This window comes from Lemur catta, chromosome 9 (assembly GCF_020740605.2).
Source record: "Lemur catta isolate mLemCat1 chromosome 9, mLemCat1.pri, whole genome shotgun sequence".
Classification (NCBI taxonomy): domain Eukaryota; kingdom Metazoa; phylum Chordata; class Mammalia; order Primates; family Lemuridae; genus Lemur; species Lemur catta.
Window position 1 is genome coordinate 42,407,334 of NC_059136.1, and position 27,801 is coordinate 42,435,134.

Genomic DNA, 27,801 nt, shown 5'->3' on the forward strand with positions numbered 1-27,801 from the left:
TTATCAAATGAATACTTTTTATTAGAGTCATAACACTTATAAAATAAATTTCTTTTTATCGTGGAGTTATACCAGATTTTAAAACCAAGCAACATATTCTCATTTTTACAGCTAAGATATGTAAAGAAATTCTTAAATGCCATAATTTTTGTTCAAGTGCTTCGTCACTCACCAATCTAGAATGCGATTCTTCTACAAATCTAAGTGTTCACAGTTAGGTGAGTCTTAGGCTTGGTTCTTAATGATCTAGAAGCAATCCATTTACAAAAGTACCACCAAAGCATGTTAAGAAATCATTTAATGCCACCAAGCATAAGCCTGATATACCTTGGAAACAAAAAATCTCACAACTAAATTCTAGCAGACTAACTTTAAACGATTCCAACTAGAATGGACTATCTATCCTTATGGCACATTTATTACTTTGTAATATATAATTCATAATACAGACATAGGTGTGTGGTGTGGAGCTAGAAAAACCAAGGAGGTTGGATATCATAGAAAAGAGTATAAAGTCATAGACTGATTTCCTCAAGCCACATATTGAAACACATCTTTTGTGTTTATAATTTTGTCAAAAACCAAGCTCTAACAAGGTTCCTCTTTCTAGGGGATTACTAGACAAATGGCATTTCATCACTGAGCCTTATTCATGCTACTCAGTCATGGTTGTTCTATGTTTCATGAAATCTAATAGTCCAACTTACACATGGCACTTTTAGGGGATGCTTCAGCTATAAAGTAAAGGGCTGAAAGAATGGAGCAATCCAAAAGCCCTAGCGGTCGGCACTATGGCCTAACTCTAACTTGTTCTTCCATTCAAGCCATTTTTGCACCTTTCCATGACTCTATAGGTGGGTTAAAATACTTTTCTGTGTTATTCAGCCAGAGACAGTTTTTGTGCTGGCTACTGTTTTGAAACTGATTTTTGTCTATCTGTCAACAATGCAAAAATAACATAGATGTCTGGGCTATCAGCAAAACATGTAAGAAGCTACAACTTTATATTTAATACTCTATTCAAATTTAATTCAGAGTAATGCAAAATAATTAGAAGAAAAAAGTTAACTCTTCTGAGAGTTCTATTTGGAAAGTCTAACATATCTACACACAAATATTCATATATTCATGCACAAGGCAAACAACTATATTCTGAAACATAAATAAATCCAAAGTAAGACAAAAGTGGGTAGATACCAGTGCCAGTAGTGATGGTCTCTGGGGATCCCACTGAAGGACTCTCAAGTGAGAATCTTGCTCAGTTGTTAGGAGATCATTAGTTTAATCAGGCAACTAAAGTTCACTTCATAAATCACTTTTTCTTATACCCAGGAGTCTGTTTGAGTTAGCTTGAGAAATTATGTGCCCCTCCAAGGGTAAAAATTTAACCATGAGCACAAAGGCAATGTGGTTACTGCATGAGACTAATGATTATGTGGCTTGTCTAATTAGGTTTATAACCTTTTCACAATCAGTTCAATAATTAACGTTTTATAACACAGGTTGACAAACTGTAGCCCAAGGGCTAAATCCAGCCTCCCCTGTTTTTGTAAATAAAGTTTTATTAGAACACAGCCACGCTCTTTCATTTATGTATTGTCTATAGCTGCTTTCATGCTACAACAGCAGAAGTGAATAGTTATAACAGAGACTGTAAGGCCCACAAAGCCTAACATGTCTACTTTCTGGCCCACTGTAGAAAAAGTATGCCAATCCCTGTTTTATATTAAAAGACAGAGTTTAGCGAGAAGTCTATTTGAAATGTGTGTTTCTTAAGGAGTTTTAGTTACCTATTAAAATTAAGGTTCACGTGACTCAGTAACCAAACAAAAAGGATACTAATTTTTAATAAACATCATCTTTGTATTTTATGGATATAAGAGAAATTTTCAAAAAAGAAAGAAAATCAGAAAGAAAAGATGTGAAATTAAAGGCCATTTCTCTGTTTAACATTATAATAAAATTAAAATTTCATCCATGAAATAGACCACAACTTGCACTTAAGAGTCTCTCTCTATATACTAAACAAATTTCTTTTGGAATGTTTTTACATCTGGACAAAATGGTATCCAAATTGATTAGACATATAAAGTAGACACATGGAACTAACACACAATTGTTAGTTTCTAAGGAGTGCTACGGTCGCCATCTTCGTAAAGCCAAAGCCAAACTGCAACCATAACAAGCTGTCGCCATAAAGGAAAAAATCTAAAAAAGAAACAAAAATTCACATCAGATTCATAAGACTGACTCAGAAAAAATATCCTATGGAACAACTATGTAAAGACTGACCAACCTACCTAAAGATACTTCAACACTTACAAAAATATTTTATATTGCTCTCTTTTTTGATGATTTGTACTACTGTTTTACTTTTTCATGATATTATCCTTTCCTTTAAGATTCTAGCCTGTAGTCATTTTCTCATCCGTAGAAAGCCTTATGTTGAACATTTGTTCACATACCGGGTCACTTATTATTTGTGAAACCCCAGGCACAGTATTTAAAAATTCAGTATAAAGTATCTATTCATACAGTGCTTTCACAAGCAAGGAAGCCAGCAACTCTCAGAACCTGAGGTTGTATCACAACATTTCTGTGACAATGGAAAGTGACTTTAGAACTCAACAAAGAAAACACATGGAAATGAATTATCAGGTTGGCTCTTTCTTGTCTGGGAGACAGTCCTCATGCTTAAACCTGCACTCTGCTGTGAATTACTGTCCTTAGCATTGAATGTGGATTTCTTTAGCACCACCTATGTGTGTATCGCTATATTTGGTACATATAAACAAATAGCAGATATTGTCCTCACCCTTTTGGGGCTTATGACCCTTAGAAAACTACAAGACAAAGCAACAGCAGTTCAATATGACAAAACATTATCACTTAGTACAGGGATTCTTAACCAGGAAACTACAGCTCTGGGAAAGAATATCAGATTCACCTATTGAACATTTTCACAGTTTAATTACCATTCTGTTGTTCTCCCCACCCTCCTCCTGCTGGTTGTTTCTCTGGTACATTTCTAACCTAGACACTGTCCTCTGAATGAGAACAATCACTTTTGATATCTATTATTAGTGAAAATGAATTTTCCTCTCTCTCAGGTACACTGAAAGAAAAGTGAAGGATGCAATCTAACGTCACAAATGAATGGCTGATACATTTTAGTGCTATTAAAACTCAGAAACTAGAGATCTACTTAGATTGCATGAAATGGGACACAATGCAGAACCTGAAGCATGTAGAGGTTTACTGAGGCAGCCTCACTTAGGCAGAGGAAGGGAAGGATGACAAAAACAAAGTCACAGAAGAGGGTGGCCAGAACAGAAGTACACTATGGCCTTTAGGGCAAAGGAATATTGGTGAGAAATTAATGGCATCAGCCAATCATCACGTACTTGAGAACCTATTATTCTTGTGAAAGCAGGATCTGAAGGTGCCTGTCCATAGACCCATTTGAGGCTACTTCAGTGATCTAGGAGAGGTAATGAGAATCCAGCCTGCACCACTGCAAAAAAGGGACTGGAAGTGAGACACACTAAGGAAAATACAATGGGAATTGATGACTAATAGAAAAAAAATTCAACTCCAAGTTGCTGAATTTTGCTTTGTAAAATTGATAAAAGCAGTGGTTTTCCAACTGTAATCCTTGGATCACAAAGATTCTATGAAAGTACCTGAGGGATGCTGAGGTGGGTAGAGATGGCTTCATGAAAGGAGGATGGGCACCATTCAAGGCCCCCTTCCCTTGCTTCATCTAAGGCACATAGGCTTTTATCTTCTACATTTATTGGATTTTAGGTAAGATTTCATTAAGTAAAATGGTTTCATGTCTTATAAAAGGAAGTGTTAAAATCACTGATCCAAACTACAAGCCTTTCAAAGCTAGAACCATGCCTCCTTTCTGTTGCAATCCTATCTTCAGTCTAATTCATTGTAGGCATTCAATAAATTTTGACAAATCCTCACAGAGACTTGGGAAACTTATAACAGGTCTTGAAGTCATCTATCTTCTACTCTTTAAAACCCAGACTCTAGACTTGTGTTGTCCAATATGATAGCCACTAGCTGTATCAGGCTATTTGGATTTAAATTTATTAGAATTAAATGACACTACAAATTCAGTTCCTTAGTCATACTAGCTACATTTCAATTGCTCAATAGCCACATGTGACAGTGGCCACCATATTGAATAGCACATATATAGAACGCTCCTATCACTGCAGAAAGTTCTACTGGACAGTGCTTCTCCACACAGGTTTCAATGACTACTATATGGGGTATATTGGGTTATCTGGGTAGAACAGTAAAACATTAGGGTCATTAACTTGCTCCATACTGTCATCAAATATCAAGACATCTCAGAAAATAACTTTGACTTCTGACATCTTAAAAAATGATCTATAAAAACAAAACTATATATGTATATAATTTCTTCAAATTACCTATGTCAATACAAAATGACAAATTCACTCCAGTATAAGAATTAAAGAGGATAAAAACATTCAAAAAAGTCCCCCGTGGAATGCATTTAATCTGCATACCGTCTACGGCAATGGCTGCACACTGGCCTTCTGCACTCACCTGCACTTTCCTCAGTGGCAGGAACTGCAACTTATTTCCCTCGTCCCTAACACTCAGCAAAGTGCCTGGATACATGGCAGGCCCACAGCAAATATTCACTGAGTTAAAGTGAATTACAAATAGGTATTGAATACCAAAGAGCAAAGCTGGGAACAAATCTCCCTTACCATGTCTAAAAGTTATAAGAAGTAAAAAGCCCAATTAATCTTTTTTTTTTTTTTTTTAACAAAAGAGACATGCTGTGCAAAGCCAAGCAGTTCTACTGATTTGCTATGATCTTAGATAAATATCAACCTCTTTGTGCTTCAGTTTAATCATCCACAACACTGGGAGTGATAATGGCACTTTGCTCATAGGGTTATTATTGTACAAATAAATAGCTATTATATGTTTAATGCTAATGGCTATTATTAAAGAGAACTACTGTTGCCTGAGGAGTTTCTTGGAGACTTGGCCCATGGAGGGAAAGTGCTGGTGAACTGCACTCATTGAATACTCACTGTGGCTGCTACATTTATGTTATACTGGCTATCACTCAGGAGCGGCTGCACAGTCAGGGTTGTATTGCACTGCAGATTGTGCAGGGACGTGGTTGCTGCTTCCAGTAAAAAGGCTCCAAAGTAGAAGACGAACACTGTAAAATGGTAGGCAAAGTCCTGAAAGAGGAGAGAGGAAACATCTATCATTAAAAATAATAATTTTTTTTCTGTTCCTTATTTCAAATGATGAAGTTTAGGTTTAGCAAGATCAAAACATTTAATGAAATGATCTTAACTATAATACATTGGCTATTTATTCTGGCTGCTTTAGCAATGCCAGGCTATTAGAATCCAAATGAAAATCAACCAACCCATCTTAATTGGCACGGTGGCAAACCTTCCCATATACTGGATTTTATAATAAAATATGTAATTTCAGTTTGGATTAAGATGTCTAGAGATCAATATTAATTAACATAATACAAAAAAGGAATAATATATGTCATCTTTAAAATTCATGTAAAATGGCATTTAAATAACATCATTTTGTTATAGTTATATATGCACATACATACTTTACAATTATTTTATTTTTCAGGAATTATTTTTATCATTAGATCATTATCCCATAAACTGAAAGATAAATAATTATAAAATCATACACTTTAATAACATAAATCCATATATTCCATTAAAAACAAATAGTAAAACTTCTACAAAAAGTATAAGAACTCAATTATTTATTAGGTTATTTTGTATGTTGGTGGCATTAATGTGAAACAGAATTCTGTTAAAATTCACATTGTCATACCTGAATTAAAATACCATCAACACACTGCTGTTTATTTTTAACAGCTCCATGTACCAAGTACTTTATGTACATTATTATAAGCACCATTTATTATCTCCGTTTTACAGAGAATTTCTTCTTCTCAGTTAAATGACTTTTCCAAAGCCATGCAACTATTAACTTTTGGAGGGAGAACTCAAGACCACATAGTCTATCTGGTTCTAAAGTCCATTTTCTTTTTTTTTAAATTATTTCAGTTGACAAAAATTATATATATTTATCATCTACATGATGTTTTGAAATATGTATATATTATGGAATGGATGAATGGAGCTAATTAACATATGTATTACCTCATATATTTTTTTGTGACGAGAGTACTTAAAATCTATTCTTAAGAATACATACACTGTTATTAACTATAGTGACCATGTTGTACAATAGATCTCTTGAACTTATTCCTCCTAACTGAAATTGTGCATCCTTTGATCAACATCTCCCCAGTTTCTCTCCCCCATCTCCTGGTAACCACCATTCAACTGTTTACCCTTATGAGTTCAACTTTTTTAGATTCCACATACAAGTGAGATCACACAGTATTTGTCTTTCTGTGCCTGGCTTATTTTACTTAGCATAATGTCCATGTTGTTACAAATGACAGGACTTCCTCCTTTTTAAAGGCAGGATAGTATTGTATTTTATACACACACACCCGTATTTTCTTTATCCCTTCCTTCACTGATGCGCGCTTCGGTTGATTCCCTATCTTGGCTATTGTGAATAGTGCTGCAATAAATATGGGAGTGCAGGTATCTCTTCCTAATTTCATTTCCTTTGGACAGATACCCAGTAGTAGAATTCCTGGATCATACGGTAGTTTTTAGGAAAAGTGTTACGTAGTGGCCATGTGTCTAATCTATAAGAGAGATACCCAAATACATGTGGTTGTTTAACAAATGTTACTTGATGAAGGTCAAAATACAAACTCAAATGTCACTACTTTTTAGGGCTTAAATGGAAGCTGGATCTTAATTAGTATTAATAATTAAGAAAAATATGTTTGATGTCACTAGGTACTCATTTAACTTACTGAAGTGGATCCTCAGAAATTGCTTATCTTAAAAGGGAAGGAAAAAATTCAGCAACATGTCCTGCAGCTCTTGGCGTGATCTGGTCTTCGCCTTCTTTACCACCCCATGCATCCTTGAATGTCAACCACTCTGGCCTCATTTCAGTCCCTAGGAAGTACTTCATAGCTTTAGGATGACAATCTCTACACACTGTATTGTCTCTGCCTGGAAAGACTCTTCCCACAGCAATTACTACTTGTACCTTCCCCTCCCCCTTTCTATTCCTGCCAATTGTGCTTCCTCCCTCTGTTTCAGGAGCACCTGAATTAAACTGTGGTTTAAAGGCTTCTTCTGTCTACTCCTGTTTCTTCCCCTTTTATCTTTCATAGGTGTTGCCACTCAATACACTTCCTATACTCCTAACTCCATATGCTTGGGTCATCCTATCCAGCGATCCTTGGGGTCATATACACTCTAAGGTGCAGGGGGGGAAAGACAGAGTGTGGAATTTATGACAATGCCTGTGTGAAAATCACTATGAGGCCCCTAGAGTTCTAGATCCTGGCATGTAACCTGCAGTGGAGAATTAAGTCTTTGAAAAGAAGCCCCTGGTGTACAGCTGGGCCCTGGTAGAGAAGAAACACTTCATCTTGAGACACTAAGTGACTAGACATCCGGAATTGCTTATGAGTTGGGTTCCATGGAAGCCACCAACTCACAAAGTCAGGTGGGGCAGCAGCAGTCTTCTTAAGAAGGGAATGGAATACCTGAGACAGGTAAGAGCAGGACCGGATGGCATGAGTCAGCTGCACCAGTGGGTGGCCCAGGCTCCCCTGTGACCCACCAGAGTGGAACTGCCCACCTTCCCTGGCTCACACCTATGGCCAAATGGCGGAGGGGTTCCCTTATATCAAGCTGAAGGAGAAGGAGAAAACCTGGGGTTTGTTTATGGAAGAGCTGGCTCGCTATGTGGTTGCAGGTGAAAAGGGACAGCAGGTGCATTATTTATGTGGCATAGCCACATTCGGGGGTGGTTTTGAAAGACAGTGGTTAGGGAGTATTTTCCTAATGGGTGGGGCTGAGTGGTGCAGCATGTCACACACTTTGTTTGGAAAGAAAAGTGGCCCAAGGTGAGAATATACATAGACTCATGGTCAATAGTGAATGGCATGCTGAGCTTGTCAGGAACGTGGGGAAAAAAAGATTAAAGGTTCAGAGACAAGGAAGAGGTTCAGGATTAGGCATGAAGGGGGAACTTCTGTCACATGATGGTGGCACATAGACAAAATGACCCTGCCAGTTGGCATTAGTCAGTCTTTGTCATTGGCCACCCCATTACTGGCATTATGGGTGCATAAACAAAGTGGCCATGGTCGGGGGTAGGTAGCCATGGAAAGGCTCACAGCATGGATTCCCAATTGCCAAAGCTGATCTAGCTACTGCCTCCTCTGAATGTTGCATCTGCCAGCAACAGAGACCAAATCTGAGCCCCTGATATGGCATTATGCTCAAGGAGACACAATGCCATATCAGTTACTCTAGTAAGCTGAGGAAAACGGAGCTCTTACCTTCCTGGAAGGCAAAATGGTTCAGTCTCATGAAAAGAGACACCCATAATGGTTCATTCTCATACCCAAAGGTATGGATTTGCTTCTCCTTTTCTCAGAGCCTCAGCCACCACCTACATTCAGAGATTTACAGAGGGCCTGATCTACAGGCAACCACTCAACAGCTTCTGACCAAGGAATCGACTTCTCAGCAGAGGAGGAGTGGGAATGGGAGCAGGTCATGGGTCACATCATGTACTGCACCATCTGGAAGCTGCTGGCCCATCAGCACCAAGGAATGGCTGGCTAGAGGCACAGCTTGGAGGCACTAGTCTGTGGGGATGTGTGTTCATCCTTCAGGATGCAGCAGACAGACCAAAGAAGAGTTTTCTACATGGTGGTGTGTCCCCATTGGAAAAATGAGAACCTGGGGGTGGAAGCAGGAGTTTCTCCACTTACCATCACTCCTGATAACCTGGTTTCTGTCCCAACAACTCTGGGCTCTGCATGGTCAGAGGTCCTGGTCCCCAAAGGGCAGACTCTTGCTAGAGGAGACAGTAAGGGTCCCACTGAACAATAAGCTATAGCTCCTTTGGACTCTGTGTCCAGGGAACAAAAGGCAAGAAGAGGAGTCACCATCGTGGCAAGGGTAGTGGACCCTTATCATGGAGAGAAGGCAGGACTGCTGGAGGTCAGGAGGCCAGTGAGCACATCTGGACCTAGTATATGTGCCACGGAGAGGGCAAGAGGAATTATACGTAGAACTCAGGTGATTGACTTGGGGACCTCTTAGAACTCTCTCCACCAGATGTGACTAAACAAGTACAGCAACACTGGCCTGAAATGGGTGTGGCTGCTAGGGGCTCTGACTCCCTCAAGAATGAGGGTCTGGATACACCACCAGGTAAACCAGTGAGACCAGTAGACACGACAGCTGAGCAAGACAAGTGTAAAATGGTCAGTGGAAGAGGGAACTGATGAATACCAACTGTGGCCCCGAGACCAACGCCAGCAAAAGGGGCTGTCGTTCATCTCTCTAACCTCTCTAAGTCTTTCTTCAGAAAGAGAGGCAAATTGGAACACTGGCGGAGCAACTCCCCAAATATGGATGGAGAAATGAATCTGCACGGTGCAAGGAGTAGACTGTAGCATCCATAATTGTGTGCCACACACATTTTCCGTCAAGAACGAACCTGATGCTCAGCTGTGAGGTGTACAGGTAGCTGACAGCCTCCAGATTCAGTGGATTTGGGATGTGCTACAGTGTTTGAGCCAAAGCCACATTCTCCCTAGGTACCAAAACTCATGACATCACAATGAGGATACTAGTGCTTGGCCACTTGTGCCCAACATAAAACTCTCAAAGGGAAGGCTGTGCTCTGGAGCTTTTTTTGGCTAAGACTTTGTCCATCTGTATCAAAATCTGAGACTTTTCAGACTTATATAACTTCATCCCTCATTATCTTTTACAGGTGTTATTGCTTCTGTTCTCCATCAAAAAAACAAAATTAAAATCAAAACCCAAACCCCAAATTCTTGCACTTTAAATCCGTCTTAGAGTCTGGTACCCAGTGGAGGTGAGATTATACATAATGTTGTTTTGGCTTGTTGAGCTTTCTCTTCTTGGCTATTAACATTATTTTAATTAATGCATTAACTGTGTATTGTATGTGTGTGTTTTTTTTTTACTCCCATTGTTTACTACAACAAACTCTTTGAGAGTTACTACTAGGACTGTCTTGTTCACCATTGTATTTCTGGGGCCTAGTATAGGACCAGGTACTCAATAAATATTCCCAGCAACTAGAGAGTGACACTCACATTTATAATTGGCCATCCCAGGTGTCTTATTATAATTCCTCCTAAGTGTCGGATGTGTGCAAGAATGTACCAAAGCTAGAAAGCTTAGGAAAAAATCCTGGTGCTACCTACCATGAATATTACTTTAATTTCATGACCAATAAAAACCATAAGAAATATTACAGTCAATATCATAGATAAAAAATACTTCTAGAAAATAGATTTTTGATCGAAATGCATTCTTGCTTCCTTCAAGCATGGTAGAAGGTGGCATTAAACTATTATCACAGGGAAAAACAATTATTTTTTGAGCAAATAATGTCTAACAGTTTCGGAATGCGGCAATTAAAAATTGTTACCATCTGTGACAATTCCATGATATGCATGGCTCAAAAATTTTTCTGGCTGAGAGTGTACAAGATATATTACTAAACCTATCAAAAGCAAATCATAAAATCAAAAATGACTAAGAATGAAGAAAACCACAAAAGAAGAGAGAAAAAGGAACCCTTTCTAAATGGGGGAAACATTTAATGAACTCTTTGAAGGCAAGAGCTGGTTCTTTGAAATTACACTCACTGTACGATGGATCCTGCACAGTGACAACCACTGTACCATGTGGGGTGTGTTGCTATTATCATTTTTTTCCTCAGTAAAAGTACATTACCTCAGCCAAAAAACCACAGGATAATCTTTGCAGGTGACCTATGGAACAGACTGATAGGTCTTTCCAATTTCAATTGTCACTTTTATGTAATAATATAATTAAAACAACAACAAAAACTCTTACATTTTATTTTCTGGACTTCAGATATAATACTACAAATGGGTGGGAAATGCAAATATAGAAAAACAAATTAATAAAGATATTAATGATTGTACTCAATACCAAAAGTGAGACTCAATAAAAGCAAAGCAAAAAAAAAAAGATGGTATAGATATGTTTAATAAGACCAGGAATAATGTCCAAAAAATATTCAAGCATTGGTAAGGCCTGTGCATCAACTAATTAGAAAGAATGCTAGACACCACAGGATCCTGGAGACACTACCTTTCCAGGTATTGACCCTTCAGTTGTTGGGCTATTAGGAGATCCGGGAAGGTCCCAGAGGAAGAGCCAGGGTGGTGGGTGGCACAGCATTGGGGAGAGGCAGTAGACTGGAGCAGTGATTATACATTAACCAGCACTGAAGTTCCAGTAGGGGTATTGGCCTAATATCGTCTGTGAGCCTGATACTGAAATAACCCAGTAGCCCTTACCAACATTAGGGATCAACTGATTCATTCATAATTATTATGAGAAATCCAGGCATTTAGATGGAGGAAATTCAGTATCTGTGGTCTAAACAGGAATCTTTGATCTTCATCACATGACCAAATATTGAAAAATATTTTCTCATCATTAATGGGAAATTAAGGGAAAAGTGGAGAAGCACACTGTATTAGCAACCTAAAAAAATAGAAGAACTTTTAAAGTTCCAAACTGCAAGCCTCAGTGTTTTTCAGGAATTACAATGATTACTGATTCCTTACTATAGTCCAGACTAAGCACTTTATAATATATTATCTCCATTATTCTTTAACAGCATCTGGTGAGGTAAGTAGTATTATTACCATTTTATAGAAAAAGAAATTAAAATTTAGAGAGATTAACTATTTTGCCCAAAGCTATGCAGATATTAAATAAACAAGACTTAAGCTGCAAGCCTGTGAGGATGTAACCACTGCACACCACTTCCTTCCCAGCTTTATACTAAGCCAGGCCACTTGTACCTAGGCTGGCTTAAAGGACAGCCACATTCACTAGACTTCACTGTTGATAACATTTGGGATTACAGTTCCTCTTATGCTCTATAAACAAATCAAGAACAGGTATTTTCCTCTAACATCTGCCTTAAAGCTGCTGAATAAAATATGAATACTACTATGCTTGAAAGGAACATATATAAAAAGCCTATTTGAAGGTATGGTTTAAGTTTCTAAACACCAAAGTGTGATCAGAACCTAATGGTGGTTCTTCATGAACTTCACTAAACACTGTCAATCACAGATTGGAACTTGTGATCCCCTGGGCCATTCTAAAATAATCTCAGAGGGTGAATGACCACAAGCATGAAAGAGAGGCTCCATATATCACACAGAAAAATGAAAAGTAAGTTGATCCGATTTAATGGTGTCATCATTTTAAAAATTGTGCTTATTGCAAATTCATTTTTTAAAACTTACCAATTCTTGTTAATTTAGGACAGGGATTGATTAGAAATATAAAACATGCCCCTTTCTAAGTATTTTGAGAGCAGGATATATAAAGATTTGTTTTTTCAAAAGGATACACATATTCAAATATCTGAAGCAGAAATCAATGAAAAATTTCAAGATACGTGTGACAACATTCATCTCCTAAAAGGCATCTGTTCAATTGTTCAATAATTGCAATGCAATTAGTTTGCTGTATGAACTGTAACAGTTTTTGAGTAACAGTCATCTATGCCATAAAGCAGTAACAGAGTGATTTCTCAGTTCTGTCAACACGGGCATTTCACAAATGGGAACCCTGTTTTCCAGCAAAGCAATCACAAGACATTGCAGTAGCCCCTGTGGTCTGACTTATTCTCTATCATTAGGGGCACCAAACAGAACAGGGACTCACGCATTTCAGAACAGAATGAGATAAAAATTTCTCACGTTTTCTTACAATAGACTTAAAATAAAAATCCCTTACCAGGAAATTCCAGTTGGCATTAATTTGGGTCACCATGCCAGAGAGAAACACACCCAGGAAGAGAAGGGAAAAGAAAAAAGCTGTCACGGACACAAACATGACCCATCCTTGTAGCAGAGGTAGAGGAACATTGGAGGAGGCAACCAAAATCCAGACGAGACCTCCGAACAGCTGGAAAAAAAAAAAAAAAGACAAGAGTAATAGGTTTCCTTAAAAGATATCTTTTGTGCAGCAGAATTAAACATGCTTGTATGACCCTCGCTATTGCCTTATTTTCCTCCCCAGACCCTTGCACGCATTCCTGTGACCCCACCCATCCTCTTTTGTCTATAATTATGTGAGATGCCTTCTTTCCTTGGCTGCAAGACCAGTCCTCTTCCTTGGAGGTCTGATCTGACTCTGCACCTGCATCTTCAGGTTGGACTCTCCTCCTCAGCCCCTGGACACGCCCAACATCCCCTCATTCCCTTCCTTTGACCCTGCTGCCTAACAACCACCCTTTTGATTATTTTCTTTTTTAGTCAGCTATTTTTACAAATTCATCCTTGTTTGATCTCTACTTCCTCCCTGTATAGTTGCTCTTCACACCATTATAAACCTATAAACCAACCGGCTTCTGCTTTCACTACTTCTTAAACAGCTTATTAGTAAAAAAAAAAAAAAAAAAAAAAGCAAAAGCTATACCTTTCTAATTTGTCATATCCAATGGCCATTTTTCAGTCTTTATCATTCCCTATTTATGCATTTTATATTATTGCAATATACAGTTCTATACATTATACAATAGTTGCAGCTGTTGTAAATGATGGTAAACAAAAGCTACTCTCATTTATTGAGTATCTACTATGTGCTGGACATGGGAATAAGTACTTTAGATATCCATGGATTTAATAGTCAATAAATACCTATTACATGTCAGGCACTATGCCAGGTGTTGGGAATTAAATGGTAAACAAGTCGCACTTGGTCTCTGTTAGCACAGAACTCAGTGTATTAGAGGAAAGAGACAACTAAGCAAGTGATTAAAATGCTGCTTCTTAAATATCACAATTGGGCAACTGGGAACTGAAGGTCTATACAGCAAGGGCTATAAATCCAGATTTGAAAAGGCAGGAAACAGTTCAGAGAAGCAACATTCCAAAGGACAGGGCTGGGGGGAGAAGGGGGGAGGAGATTCTAGGAGGGGGGAGATGAGTCTTGGGGTGACCTAGCGGGAGAGAGCCCAGCACAGGTGAGGAACAGAGCCCTGTGTAACAGTAGTATGCACCAAGTAGGGAACAGTGAGAGCTGCATGGAGACGAAGGTGAAGGGTCCTGAAGGTCAGACCAGGAGCTGAACTACATCCAAGGGTAATGGGAAGGCCACCTTCATCCTGAGCAGAAACTCACATGATCAAGATTTGCGCTTAGTTCCTTTCTGGCTAGCATGTGAGAATCGACTGGAGGGGAAAGACGGAGGGCTGGGGGCCACACTGGAGAGTGTTGTGCCAACAAAGTGTACACCAGAACCAGAGCACTGAGGACAGCCAGGAGGGAATGGGTTAGAGGGAAATTCAGAAGTAGACATGATGATGTTGGTGACTCGTTAGATGTGGGACGTGACAGAAAAAGAACAGATAAGGAAAACACCCACATTTTTGGCTTGGGTAACTAGGATTGAGTGAGAATACACAGGAGGAGAAACGAGGGGAGGTGTTGAAGATAACGAGTTTTACGAATCTAACACCACCAGTCTTCACTATGCTACCACTAAAGCAATAAAGGCTATGCGTGCTTTGCATGGCATTCCAGGCCTTTTGTATTCTGACTTGTCTGTTTCATCCTGTCTCTCACCACTATGCCCCTAACATTTTGTATTATAGCGGAAAAACTACCCACAGTTCAAGACAAAGATCTTTCACATCTGACTGGCCTGATACTTGCTGGCCCAGAATATCATTCCCTCCCCATGTGTATTTGACAAACTCCCCCTCATATGTAATCTTGAGCACAGCATATAAAAAAATTTTCCTGAGTTCCACCCCATGCTCAGTTACCTCTCCCTCCTCTGGGCAACCTCCTTATGAGGGATTTGTTACATCCATGAGACACATTGTAATTGAATCCCCTGGGTTTTCAGTCCATCTGCACTACCAGACCTTGGCAGCTACTGCCTTATATGTCTTGGCATGCCAAGCCATTTACTAGTCAACATAGTAATCCTTTCCTTTCGGTCAGGTACCATGCTGGACTTGGCAACACAAAAACTAGGTTATACACCTGCCCGGAAGACATCTCAAGCAAGTGGGAATCTCTCTCTCTCTCTCTCTCTCTCTCTCCCTCACACACACATACACACACACACACACACACACACACACACAGGCTCTCAAATATTTGCTTAAAGATCTAGTACCCATATGAGAACAGTCTGAGTTCCAAATATTAAAAACAAATAATCATCTGTATCTTACATCTTAAGTATCTAGGTATCCAAATTGCATAAGTCACTGAATGTTAAAAACCCAAGTTTTAATTCAAGTTTCACAAAAGGGCCCAGTCATATAATTTGTTATTACTTTATTTTTGAAAGCATAATAAATGATAACTTGAACAATAATAACTAAAGCACCAGTCTAATAAATTTATAATAGCGGTGTATACTTCAAATCCTAATTTCAAATAAAAAATTAACTATCGATCCAGAAAGTTTTATGAAATAAATCTAAACATTACAAATGCACATTAAAATTTTAATCACCAAATTATCAGTGACTATAAATGAAATAAACTTTTTCCTGGTAAAAGATCATCTACTTTTTCATACTATTTAATAAATACTTGAAGATGATAAGAATGTCTTCAATGGGTCAATCAATCTTTCCCCTTTTTCCCAGTTTCTTCTTTATGGCAGTCTTTCCTTACTATCCCACTATGAATAACCTACATTAAATACAGTTTAAGAAATGCATATCATTATTAAATATCTTTTAACAGTCATTTGCTGAGAACCTATGTACACATACAAGAAATAAAAAAGAACAATTGGCCCCTGTATTAGGGGCAGGCAAACCCAAGTAGATAAGCATAATAATACGATTTAGGGATTATGATAAATTCATTCCTCTAAAGCAAAGGCTATATGATTCTTTGGAAATAAATATAGCATTTAATAAACCCAGACTTGATCTCAAACGGGCCAGGCCCAAACCTACTGCTAGGCACTGCAGAAGAACACGCAAGAAAAAACAAAAGAGGCAAGGTTCTGTCACCAGGAGCTCTAAATAAGGAAGAAATAGACACCATTAAATCTGATTCAGGAGCAGATTGTGGTGAGTGCTATAAAAAGAGCTCAGCATAGTGTGCTCTGAGAGGCTGGGAGAGGGGAGAAGAAATAAAATGGGAGGAATCGGGAAAGGTAGGCAGGGGAGGCAGGTCTTAAAGTAAGTTTCAAGACAGACCAAGGCTCTGACAGGATACGTTATGCTGTGAAACAGTATAGATTGTTCGTTTTGCACTCAGAATTACAGCCCTTCCAATACCTCAAAGGCTTGGAAAAGAAACTAAGTGCTATAAGAAAAGTGATCCTCATTTGTGGTGTGTGTGTGATATGCAAAGGAGAGAAAAGGGGTGTATGAACATCTCCTCCCTCTTGCTCCCACAGACAGCTACATCCCATCGCTCCCACCTACACTACATCCCTGGGTCAGAGACTCTGTGCAATCTAGGCTGGCTTGGGAAGAGAGAGAATGGGCCAGGGAACATAATTAAGCCCACTCTTGAGAGCTACCTTCCTCATGTTAACAGTGATGGACTGGGTCACTCTGGCCTTGGCACAATTATTATTCCATTCTTCATGATTTCCTTTTGACAAAAGCTACCTTTTCTCTTGAGCTTCCCAACCTGGCTCCAACTTTAAAAATTGAGCATCTAATAACACTACCAATGTTCAGTATATTCACTTTATCTAATTCTGGGCTTTAATAAACTCAGTATTTGTAAGAGAGGCAATTATAAGCATCCCTGTTTATTAGAGATGACTCTGGAAGGTGCCCTGTTTTTACAATTGAAAAGCAGGGCAAAAAACCGGTTACAATCTTGAGGGAGAATAGAAAATACATTTCCGCAACCACTGCTGAGTATGCACACAGGGAAGAAAGGTATCCGAAATGCCATGTTATACCTGTAGTGTTCTCATCTTGGATCTGACTCCACATTCTAACCTGTTCTCTGCCACTGCCTTCCCATTGCTCTCTCGTGTCCTAAAAAGTCAAATAATTATATATAAAACTGCCAAATGCACCTCAAATTGAAATATTTTAAGGAACTAAGTCAGGGCTATGACCTCCAATCTCAGGCTCTAACAAAAAGACTACCCTACTTCCAGGCAATGTGAAGGTAAAACCCTCTTAGAGGTAGATACCAGCCTTCCCTGTGACTCAGGACTTCTCATCTTCTTGACGCAACCTTAGGTTGTACCAGGCACACATTACACGTACTCAAATATGTTCTGAGTTGCAGTTGTTAAACTGCTACACATTCCTAAAATAACTGATTGTCTTTGTGGTTTAACATATATTTGTTACATTAGTGTGACTTCTGCAGGCCAGGAAGGTATATGCCTTTGTTCAATCCCTCTCATAAGAAAACCACAGACATATCCACAAATCACACTAAATTGAACCCTCAGAGCTGGAGTTAAAACATGTTTTCACTAGAAACTGTGGACTGGTAAAAATACATAGTCCTACGGGAAAGCATGGTGTTGAGCAAGGAGCAAGTCTTGCAATTCTCGCTGCATGGATTATAGACTTCTCGACTTGTATCCTATTTGGATGGTGGAACCTCATGTTCCCAAAGGATTCCTTTTGAAAATACCCTTTTTCTTTTCAAATGTCATTTATTTCCTAATAACCTGCTTTAAAAAATGCCCTCTGACATCTTAGCTAGTAATTTTCAAATCAATTTGACAGCTCCATCTTAGTATACCCACTAGGTGAACAGGCTAATTTCTCATTCTAACCTATTTTCGGTTAATGTTTGGAACGAGAACAGGGAAAGGTAAGTGCATCTGAAGAAATAAAGACTATCCCTAAGGAAAAATATTTTATTATTTAGAACTTTCTGTATATTACCCCTCTTTCTAATTTCCTATTATCTATGTATTGGACATTTCATCACTCAATTGCTGTGAGAATGAACAATAAACAGGCCTGGAGGAAAAATGAAAAAAAAAATTGTATCAAAGTCTGGCTTATAGAGTTAGTTTGAGTAAGAGGTTGAAGCTAATGGTGATAACAGAACTATTAACTAACATTTACTGAGCTCTTACATTCCGAGTACTGTTCTAAGGGTTTTATTTGTGTCAGTTTAATCCTCACAACCTCTGAGAGACAATGAGTATTATTTCCACTTTACAGATAAGTTAATTGAGGTCCAGATCCATTAATAACTTGTTCCAAGCTATACAGTTAATGAATGTTAGACCCGGAATTTGAACCTGGCAATTGGCTTCCAGAGTTCACGATTTTAACATTATACTATTCTGCCTCTCTCTGAATTTAATGTTCATTCTAGAGCAGAGTTTCCATCCATTTTCCATATGATTCCCTAAAATCATATAAAATTGAGTAGATGAGTATATATGCATTTTTGTGAGGACACAGTCCACACATTTCAGCAGAATCACAAAGGGGTTTGTGCCACACCCCCGCCTAAAGTTCAGAACAGCTTATCTACTTGATAACCCCTATTTTGGTGGATGCTCACTTATTGGGTACCTGCCCATGAAACATCATGGTTATATAAGTGTTTAATATGTTCAGAAGTTTATTGTCTAGAGAAAAGATTACCTACAATTAGCTCCTTCTTACACATACTTTATATTTTGAAAGATTTCTTTTTTAAAACTGGAAACATACTTCAGTCAGCAGACTCAATATAATAACTGATGGATGAATATACACGGAGCCCACACAAGTGTGAATTCATTCACAATGTAACCACACGCCAATAGTAACACTACTAGAGCACACTGCTGCCTCCCTCCCCAAGCTCACCTTTTCTCCTGCAATGCTCCTTTTCCTACCACCCTCTCTTTGCACTCCAGCCTCTGGCCCTCATCCCCTGAACACAGAGAACTGACCACACTTGTCCGTGCTTCTGCCTAGCTTACTGCCAGTAACATTTTTGCTGGGTAACTAAACTCCAGGGCCACATCTTTGAGAAAGGATTCCCTGGCTGGATGCCATCCCTCAGCGCTTCCGTGATTACTGATGTGTGCATCCTCCTTAGCACTAACAACAACTGATTGAAATCATGGATCCATTTGCCTGTTTCACCCACTGGCCTGTGAGATCAGCGTCAGTGACATTGCCCTGTGATATCTTTGTATGCTCCAAACCTAGGACAGTGCTATCTATAATCCTCAATCATGTCCTCCTTGAAATGAATGAAAAACAATCAGCATGTGTCATGAATGGTTCCAGAAGACAATGCTACGCAAGTGCAGCTTGAGATGCTAGGAACACACTGCTGTGTGGGGCCCAGTTCATTCCCTGGTATGTGGTGGGTGTTCAAAAATAGGATGAAGACTAGTGAAGCAGGAACATGTACTTCTCAATTTTCAAGTTATTATTGGCAACACCCACCACCTAGTACAAGATCTCAGGAGGCCGAGATGGAAAGTAATAGGAAAGTTGGCACCTCTTGCTAGTCTAGTTCATGACACCCAATCTTTAATCTTCTTTGAGCCCTAAGTTTGCCCAGATGACCTGTTCTTACTGCAACTGCCACTGGAACATTTGAGCAGGGTAAATCTTGTGCCTTCCCCACTGCCTGCTACTCCCCTCCATCAGTCCCCATTTGTCCTCTGAACATGCTGACTTTCATCTAAACTGGTCCTGGACTAGCCCTGGTACAGGCCTGAATTAAAGGTATAGGTCAGCAAGGTTTTTATTTTATTTTAATTAGGGAAAGAAAAATAAAACAAATTCTGGGAATTAACTCAAGAAATGACACACACACATATATATATATATATCTTATGAATAAAATATACTAATTGCAAAAGAAGTTTTGCTTTTTAGTTTTACATTTAAAAGCTTTAAAAAATATGTTTGCAAGTACTGTAAAGAGTTATAATTTCTTCCTCCTCATCTGACCCAAACTTCCCTTTCAGTCATTTAAATAGAACTAAAACGCTAACCCTAAAATGGAAAGTACATATAATAGAGGAGAAATATGTTCTGGCCCCTTTTTATTCTTGTTTATAATTCCCCTTGATTTTGAAAATCCTCTTTTCATGTTAGTAGGTAACTAGTTATCACATAGGTTAAAAATGTTCTTGCATGCCAACGCCCTGACACTGGCAAGATGCACACAAATCACTGCCTCTTTTCTTTCTTTTTACCTCTCTCCTTCTGAAAGCCATTATACAAAAGTTAGGAGTGTCATATTCATATATGGTATCTACAAAAGGACATGGCCCTCTCATATAAACTAGGACACTTAGGAAATTCAGGTAAAACTGTAGATACCTGGAGGAGAATTACGGCCTTTTAAGAGTCGGGTAAGACTTAAGAGGGCATCTACCCGAAAGCTCCCTTTCTCCACTCCAGCCTGTTCCTTCAGACTATTTTCACACACCACTAAGTTAGCAGAACAGAACAATCGAACAGTGTTTGCTAAGTACTACATGTGCACTGTGTCAGGCACACCAACCGGGTCCCTTCTATTCAGCCATATCAATTCCAATACGCCATGCCCACAGTTCCTGCCACCAGGTACAACGCTTCTTGGGCTCTACAAAACAAATCTCTTCCCCTTGACTTTTCCTTTGGAGCTCAAGGTGAATCTTTTCAGCAACTTGGTTTAAAGTTTTCCATATTTCAGTAGTTCATATTTTTTAATAGGGCTGCCAGTCAGGGCAAACGATTACCGACAATAATCTTTGGCAGGGATATTGGTTTTCTCTTATGAAACTTTAAAGGTTCTTTTCATGTGGATGGAGACTTTTTTAACCCAGAGGCAAAGGAAAAAATCTTACAATCTTACTTATAGGATTAAAACTCATTTAGAGAGGTAAACATGACTGCTGACAGCCCCTTCTGCCCACGGCAAGCACACAATGTCCCTTTGCAATCAAAATTTATTTTCCAGGCAACAAAACAATAGAAAACTTTATACATCAGAACACATATGTGTCAGTCAATCTAGAGTCAAAACCTTTTGAAAATAACCCGAAGTCCCTGCTATAGATTCATCTGCATGATTGCACCTGCCTTCTCCACAACTCCTCCCTCACCATCATCCTTTGATTTGTTTTCCTGGCATAATTCCTCTGAGTTACATATTATATTTAAGTTTAGTCTAGCATCATTTCAGGGCATGCCAAACTTTACATACATGGTTGACCTCTTAAACCTCAAATCTCCCCCTCTTCTTTTCCATACTTCTTTCCTTGGCCCTAGTTCAGGGTCTCATCATCCCTTATCTAAACTATTACAATAAGCCCCCTAACTGATCTCCCTGCCTTCAGTCTCTCTGTTTTACAACCAAACTTCATTGCTCAAAGATTTCTGATCAAGTTTATTCCTGTCCTTCAGCAGCTCCCTAGCACAGACAGAATAAATTGAATGCCTTGGCCTAATATTTCTCAGTAAACCACAACCTGAGCCCTATCTGTTCTTTTTCTTCCTCCTTCTGCCACCTTTCCACGTGTCATGTCAAAAACCTAACAGTTAAAATCTTCATGCTGTGGTCTTTCTTGCCTCTGGGGTTTGCACTTGCCCTTGTTTCTACCTGGAATTCTCTTTCTCACTTTCTATTGAACTACTGCTCATCATTTAAAGCTAAACTCAAATGTCACCATCCCGTTAAATCTGCCTGACCTGGGCTCTCCAGTAGGCAGATGTACTCTACCCTGCTTTTCCACAATACTGTTCATAAACCTGCTTAGCACTTTATACATAGCACTGTAATTCTTTGTTGACTTTATGTTCTGCCAAACAGTAATTTCTTTTAAGGGCAGGGACTATGTTAATTATTCTATTCCCAGGACATAAAATAATGCCTGATGCACAGTACATTCTTAATTATAAGTTAAATAAATGAAAAGTATTGTGGCAGCCAAAACACTATGGTTGGAAGTATGTGAAAAAGAGTCCTATAATATCTCCCATAAAGAGAAATGTGGGATGGGCACAGCAGTTCACACCTGTAATCCCAGCACTTTGGGAGGCCAAGACAAGAGGACTGCTTAAGGTCAGGAGTTCAAGACCAGCCTGAGTAACATGGTGAGACCCTCATCTTTACAAAAAATATAAAAATTAGCCAGGTGTGGTAGTATATGCCTATAGACCCCACTACTTGGGAGGCTGAGGCAGGAGGATCAATGTGAGCCCAGGAGTTTGAGGTTGCAGTGAGCTATGATGACACCACTGCACTCCAGCCCAGGTAATAGAGCGAGACCCTGCCTCAAAAAGAGAAAGAGAGAAATGTGAATAACTTGGGGGATACAGTTTCCTAAAAACTAAAACTGTAAAATAATACACAATGAAGTCAATAATGACCTTCATTCTTTTACATGATTAATACTGTTACATTCAATCTTTTTCTGTGTATTTTACAAATATCCTCATTGAGGACAGGGACCCTAAATATCTTGTTCAGCCCAATAGTACAGATGCTCCAAAATCATTTTTTAAAAATAGATAGACCCATCTGAAAAATGCTTTAGCTGTAGTTCACTTCCCATACTTTTTTCTCCCTGAAAGGTAGTTACTTTTGTGCATATCCTTTCAATTAGGTTACAAGGTCTTTCAAGTGAGGAAGGGGCTAAACATTATTCCCAAAAGAGTGCCTTGCATAGAGTAGGGATTCAATAAACACCCAATGAATGACTTAGAAAATCTTCACTCAGGAAACATGGAGAGATTTTGAAAATGAGAACTTTTAAAGGTGATGTTTTCCATTCTAAACTAAAAGACTTCACTTTGCAATACTAACTTTGTATTAAACTCTTTGTGGCAAGCATGCATTGGTAAGTATAGCTGAAACCAAAAACCAATGGGCTGACAATTTAGGTATCCATCAATGGAACACACCTATCTCAAAAAAACACACTATGCATGTAAGGTTGCAATATTCTCCACCTATGAGGCCAGCGCTATAATGTTTTACCTGGTGCTGGTAGGCTGGCACTATTTATATCTTTTGTGTTATCTCCCTAACAGACGCCCTATGTCTGTGAGATTGTGAATGGAGTCCATTAAGAGGGAGTGGGATTGAATTCTTCAAGCAAAGTTAAATGGTTAGTATGAGAATTGAACTCCAAGATCATGGTCGCACATTAGCTTAGTCAACTATTGATACATCTTCATCAGGTACAGTTTTCACATGTTAAGTTTCAGCAGGCAACAGGACATAAATGAAGAAAGCTTAAAGATAAATGGATTTGAATAGAAGGTCAAAACTAAGAAGGAGTTTGGGGATATCTAGAAATACTGCCAGAGGTCCCCAGAACAGAGATCACTTAGCATTTAGGATTGTACCTGGGATTTCTTACATTTAATTCACAGGGTGGGAAATTTCTGAAGAGGAGCCAAAGAAGACTGAACATCTTAAAGGAATCAGAAAATTAGGGAAAAATTGAGAAATCTAGGTGTGAAGGTGCTTCAAAAATGTTTATTAGCCCCCATCTATAGATCCACTCAAGGTGGGCATTTGAGATACAGGGGTAACAAGGCAGCTTTGACTCCTGCTCTCTTAAAGCATATACTCCAATATCCCTGAACAGTCCAGAAGAATGAGAGCCATGAAGGAGCTATAGTTTGACTCCAATGTGATCTCTTGTTTCTATTTGATTGGAACATCTTTGTCTTATTTAATGGAGGTTTATATTTAAATAAAAGAGATAGCAGAGACCTAAATTTTAAACCTAACAAGCTGTTCAACCACAGAAAGTGAAAAGCAAACTAAAATGCTTTTGGTAGTGATGTTGTTCAACTTAGATAAAAGTCTAAGATATAATTTCAGGGGGTAAGAAGCCAGAGGAAATGAAGAAATAAGAGGAACAGATTGGACACTTTTGTGAGTCTAGGATCCCTGCTAGTATGAGGAGTGATAGAAGTTTTAGCAGACAGAGAAAATTCACATTTGCAAGAGAAATGATGTCTTCTCTACAGTGGTTCCCAGCTATTACTGTATATTAGAATATCTAGGGAATCTTAAAAAAATAAATAAATAAACTAGCAGACTCAGGGCATTCCCCAGAGAATCTGATTTAATTAGTCTGGGCTGGCAACAGTATTTTTAAAAGCTGCCCAGGTTTTTAAGTACAACAAGAGTTGAGAACGAGCCACTGTGCAAGATAAAAAAGAGATATGGGGTGAGGGGGAGGAGAAAATTTAATAAATCACCTTCTACTTTTTTCCCTCAGAATTAGGCCATGTTTTCCAAAAGTATGACATGACCACAGGTGGTTTCTGAGATGGCATTTGATTTGGTGGCACATAAATAAGTCTTCTTTGCATATAATCCATGTATATATACATATGTGTATTTACATGCATACGTATAAGAATATGCATTTGAATAAATATTAGAAAAATATAACCAGAATATCAAATCTGCAATGTCATGTATATTAGTGCTTAAGATACGGTTAAGGTAGGTAATTAAGTTTAGAAAGTGAACAGTCTGTAAATTCTACTATAGGTGGAAAGCAGACATGGATATGGTAAAAACTTCCGAAAGAGGGAGGCAAAACACTGGAGCTTGGGGAACACGGAACTAAAGTAGCCCAGAACCTAGGAAATCTTTCTTCCCAGATCTTCCTGTTCTAAACAAGTCTCACTCCCACAGCAATGCAGCCGGCCCAAAGCCATCCTCTCTCTGCTCTTCCCACATGGATGTCTGCACCTCATCCCAAGCACTTAGATGCTTCTCAACTAGGCTTGAACTCAAACCAACCTCCTCGCAGTCATGATCTGATTGCTGATGTCATAGCCTGGAACTCACTTGCGTTTCCTCTTTCAGATTCAAATCTGAGCTAAACTTAGGGTGGCTTGGCCACCTGAGCATAATAGGGCAGAAAACCAATGCTCACAAGGTGTTCCAGCCCCACAAGCACAAAAGTGAAACCAAACTGACCCAAATCCAGGTTATGTAAACTCAAAGGACAGGGTGAGGGGAGAGATGAAAACCCCAAACCAAGCAAACAAAACCAGCTTGCAGAAGTACTAACTCTCTAGCATTTCACTTTTTATTTGCCATTCACAGAGCATGATGCAACCTCAGGTTGCTCAATTCATATTTGCCCATTTTCCCCTTATCCACAGTGAGTTTCAAAAGCTTCCAACTCCAAGAATTCTTTTAAAAAGTTCGTAACTAGCCCAAAAAGGTTGCAGGACAGACCAGGTAACCCCACCTTTACTTGGGCCCAAAAAAGTGTGCCGAGAAGGTCTGGAGTTGTGAAGGTATCCTAGGAAGGGAGGCGGTGCAAAGGCAGGCAGGGAAGGTGACAGCCACCTTTCCCCCACCATTCTCACGCCCACTGGATTAGAATCTGCCAAGGACAGCACACGTACCTTTCTCCCTGCCCTGCCTCCTGAGCCCAGCTCCTCTCCCCAATCCAAAGGGCATTAATGATGGCAAGGGTGAATGGGGAAAAATAATACGCTCAAGTCTTCAGCCCTCCTCCTCTTCCTGGTGCCTTCCACCCCCGCTTTCCACGGTGTGGCAGCCTCCTGGTCACCCAGTCATCGGCTACACCTTTGCACCACCCAACAAAATGGCAGGTTAGCAACAGGCGAGGCCGAGAGCGTCCGGGATTGCTCTAGACAAGCACAGCCCCTGGCCAAGTCCTGTCTCTGAAAGCTGCTCCAAGCCCAGACACCCTTCTCCCATCAAAGTCCCCAGTCCCCGGCCCTGCCTAGTTGCTGCTCGCTCTCCGGGGCCATTTCCGTCACCGGCTGGGGAGCAGGTGCCAGCGTAACAGGTGCCAGGCGAGAGGGCCCGGGCGGCTGCGCCAGGCATGGGGACGACCCCGGGAGGGGCGCAGAGAAAGGCCAGATCAAAGGGAGGGAGGCTGCCCGCGGGAGCACAGGGAGACAGCTGGGGACAAGGATGCTGCTGCCGGTCGTCGCTCCCGGGCGCGACCCTCGCCAAGGCCACCCCACTTACAATCTCCAGGCAGACGAAGGCGCCAGAGTAGGTCCGCAGGAAGTCGGGGCCGGCAGGCAGGGTCACCCGGGGCCCCGGGAAGGACACGGCGGGGTTCGGGGGTGGCGGGACTGCCGCTCCGCCGGCCGACATGCTGCCGCTGCCGCTGCTGCGTCTCCGCGCGCCGCCGCCGCCTCCCGCCTCCCGCCTCCCGCCTCCGCCTCCCGGGTTCCCGCCGCCGCCGCCGCCGCCGCCGCCCGGGTCTGCGGGGTCCGGGTGCGCCGCGCGGGAGGGGGCGTGGCCACGCGGGCCTCCGGCTGGCGACGCCCCGCCCCGTCACGTGGGCCCAGGTGAGCGCGCCTCCGCCCCGGCGTCCGCGCGGGTCACGTGCGCAGGTGAGAGCGCCTGGCCGGCCCGGCCCTTCCTGCTTGGCTCTCCTCGCCCCCCGCTCTCTGGCGCGTCCCCAAGGCCGGGCCGCACGCACAGCTCTGCTCTTCATTTTCACCTTGTGTCCTTCTTAGCTTCCACCTGTTCTCTCCACCGTTTCCCCCCAACTCTCGCAGCCCGCCCTCGCCCTGTCTCCTCATTTGACAGGAACACAGTCTTGGGCGCTGTGACTCAAAAGGGAAAATCACGGTCACCAGTCATACCTAAAAAGTGGGGTGTGTATGTTTTAAATGGGACCCTAGTGGCATTTTTAAAACGCCACCCGAGCAGCAACCGAGTCAGGTGAGTGAGCTCCGACACCGTGGGCGGTAGTCCCGGGCAGGTCGCCGAGGCTTTGCGCGCTGGGGGTGCCCGTGTCTGTGAATGGGAGTAAGCGTGTCGACCCCTTACACACGTGCGGATTCCGCGATGCAACATGAAGAGAGTTCAGCGCATAGTAAGTGCTCCTTAAGTGGTAGCTGACATGATGACAGCTATATTCCTAATTTTTACACCCTGGAGCTGTTACTGCTCAGTGGACGCAGGAGGTTGCATAGATATATTCTCTACATAGAACTTTATTGATTCACTAGTCTGAAACTTCTTGCTGTTGCCTCTTAAATCCCTGTGCTCCAGTGGATCCCCGTATATCCCCATTTTTTCCTTGGTTTTAATGTCAACATTTTGTGGGTGAAATAAAGGAGATGAGCTCCATGTTCTCAAAGATGTGCTGAGGATGAGCAAAACTGAACACATCAGCACACACCTGTAGACCAGGTTGGAAAATATATTAGCTCACACCATCAGACATCTTCCACCTTGAATCCTGATTTTGTCTGACAGGTCTAGTCCCTGAGGAATTACGTTTAGCTCTGTGCACTGATCAGCAGGTTTTAGTTACTCTACCTCTTTATTATTTTAATAAGCGAAACTCATAGGTGTGGTGGTGGCATCGGGGTAAAACCACAAAACAGGGTGTGGGTGAAACCTTTGGTATACACCTCCTATCGTCTCCACCTCTTAGTCATCACTTTCTGGTATTTAATGTATGGCATTTACTTAATAGAAAATTTAAAGTTTTCTACATTGATTTGTTTGATCCATAAACCATTTCTGCATTCAGACTCTGATGAGCAGGGCATGATCTTTCTATTTTTTTTTATTTTATTTCCTGCCTAAGAGTTCTCAGTAAGCACTTTAATAATGTTCAAAGAGAAGACCACTTCAAAGAATTC

At 40.4% G+C, this 27,801-nt stretch overlaps 1 protein-coding gene across 1 annotated transcript; it reads right to left on the reverse strand.

The window, feature by feature from the left end:
- Positions 1 to 26,388, reverse strand: MAL2 (mal, T cell differentiation protein 2). The gene is made up of 4 exons (XM_045561005.1): positions 26,162 to 26,388; positions 12,999 to 13,169; positions 5,091 to 5,246; positions 1 to 2,208 (listed from the first exon to the last, which is right to left on the reverse strand). The coding sequence occupies exons 1-4, from the start codon at positions 26,291 to 26,293 to the stop codon at positions 2,137 to 2,139; spliced, it is 531 nt and encodes a 176-aa protein (XP_045416961.1). The 5' UTR covers positions 26,294 to 26,388; the 3' UTR covers positions 1 to 2,136.
- Positions 26,389 to 27,801: the final 1,413 nt, after the last annotated feature.

Excerpts from the sequence above, each read along its gene's own strand:
- MAL2 (XM_045561005.1), bottom strand. The coding sequence starts at position 26,293 with ATGTCGGCCGGCGGAGCGGCAGTCCCGCCACCCCCGAACCCCGCCGTG. Across the intron at positions 5,247-12,998 it reads ATGCCAACTGGAATTTCCTG|GACTTTGCCTACCATTTTAC; the intron begins GTAAGGGATTTT and ends CTCCTCTTTCAG. Across the intron at positions 2,209-5,090 it reads ACATAAATGTAGCAGCCACA|ATTTTTTCCTTTATGGCGAC; the intron begins GTGAGTATTCAA and ends TTTCTTTTTTAG.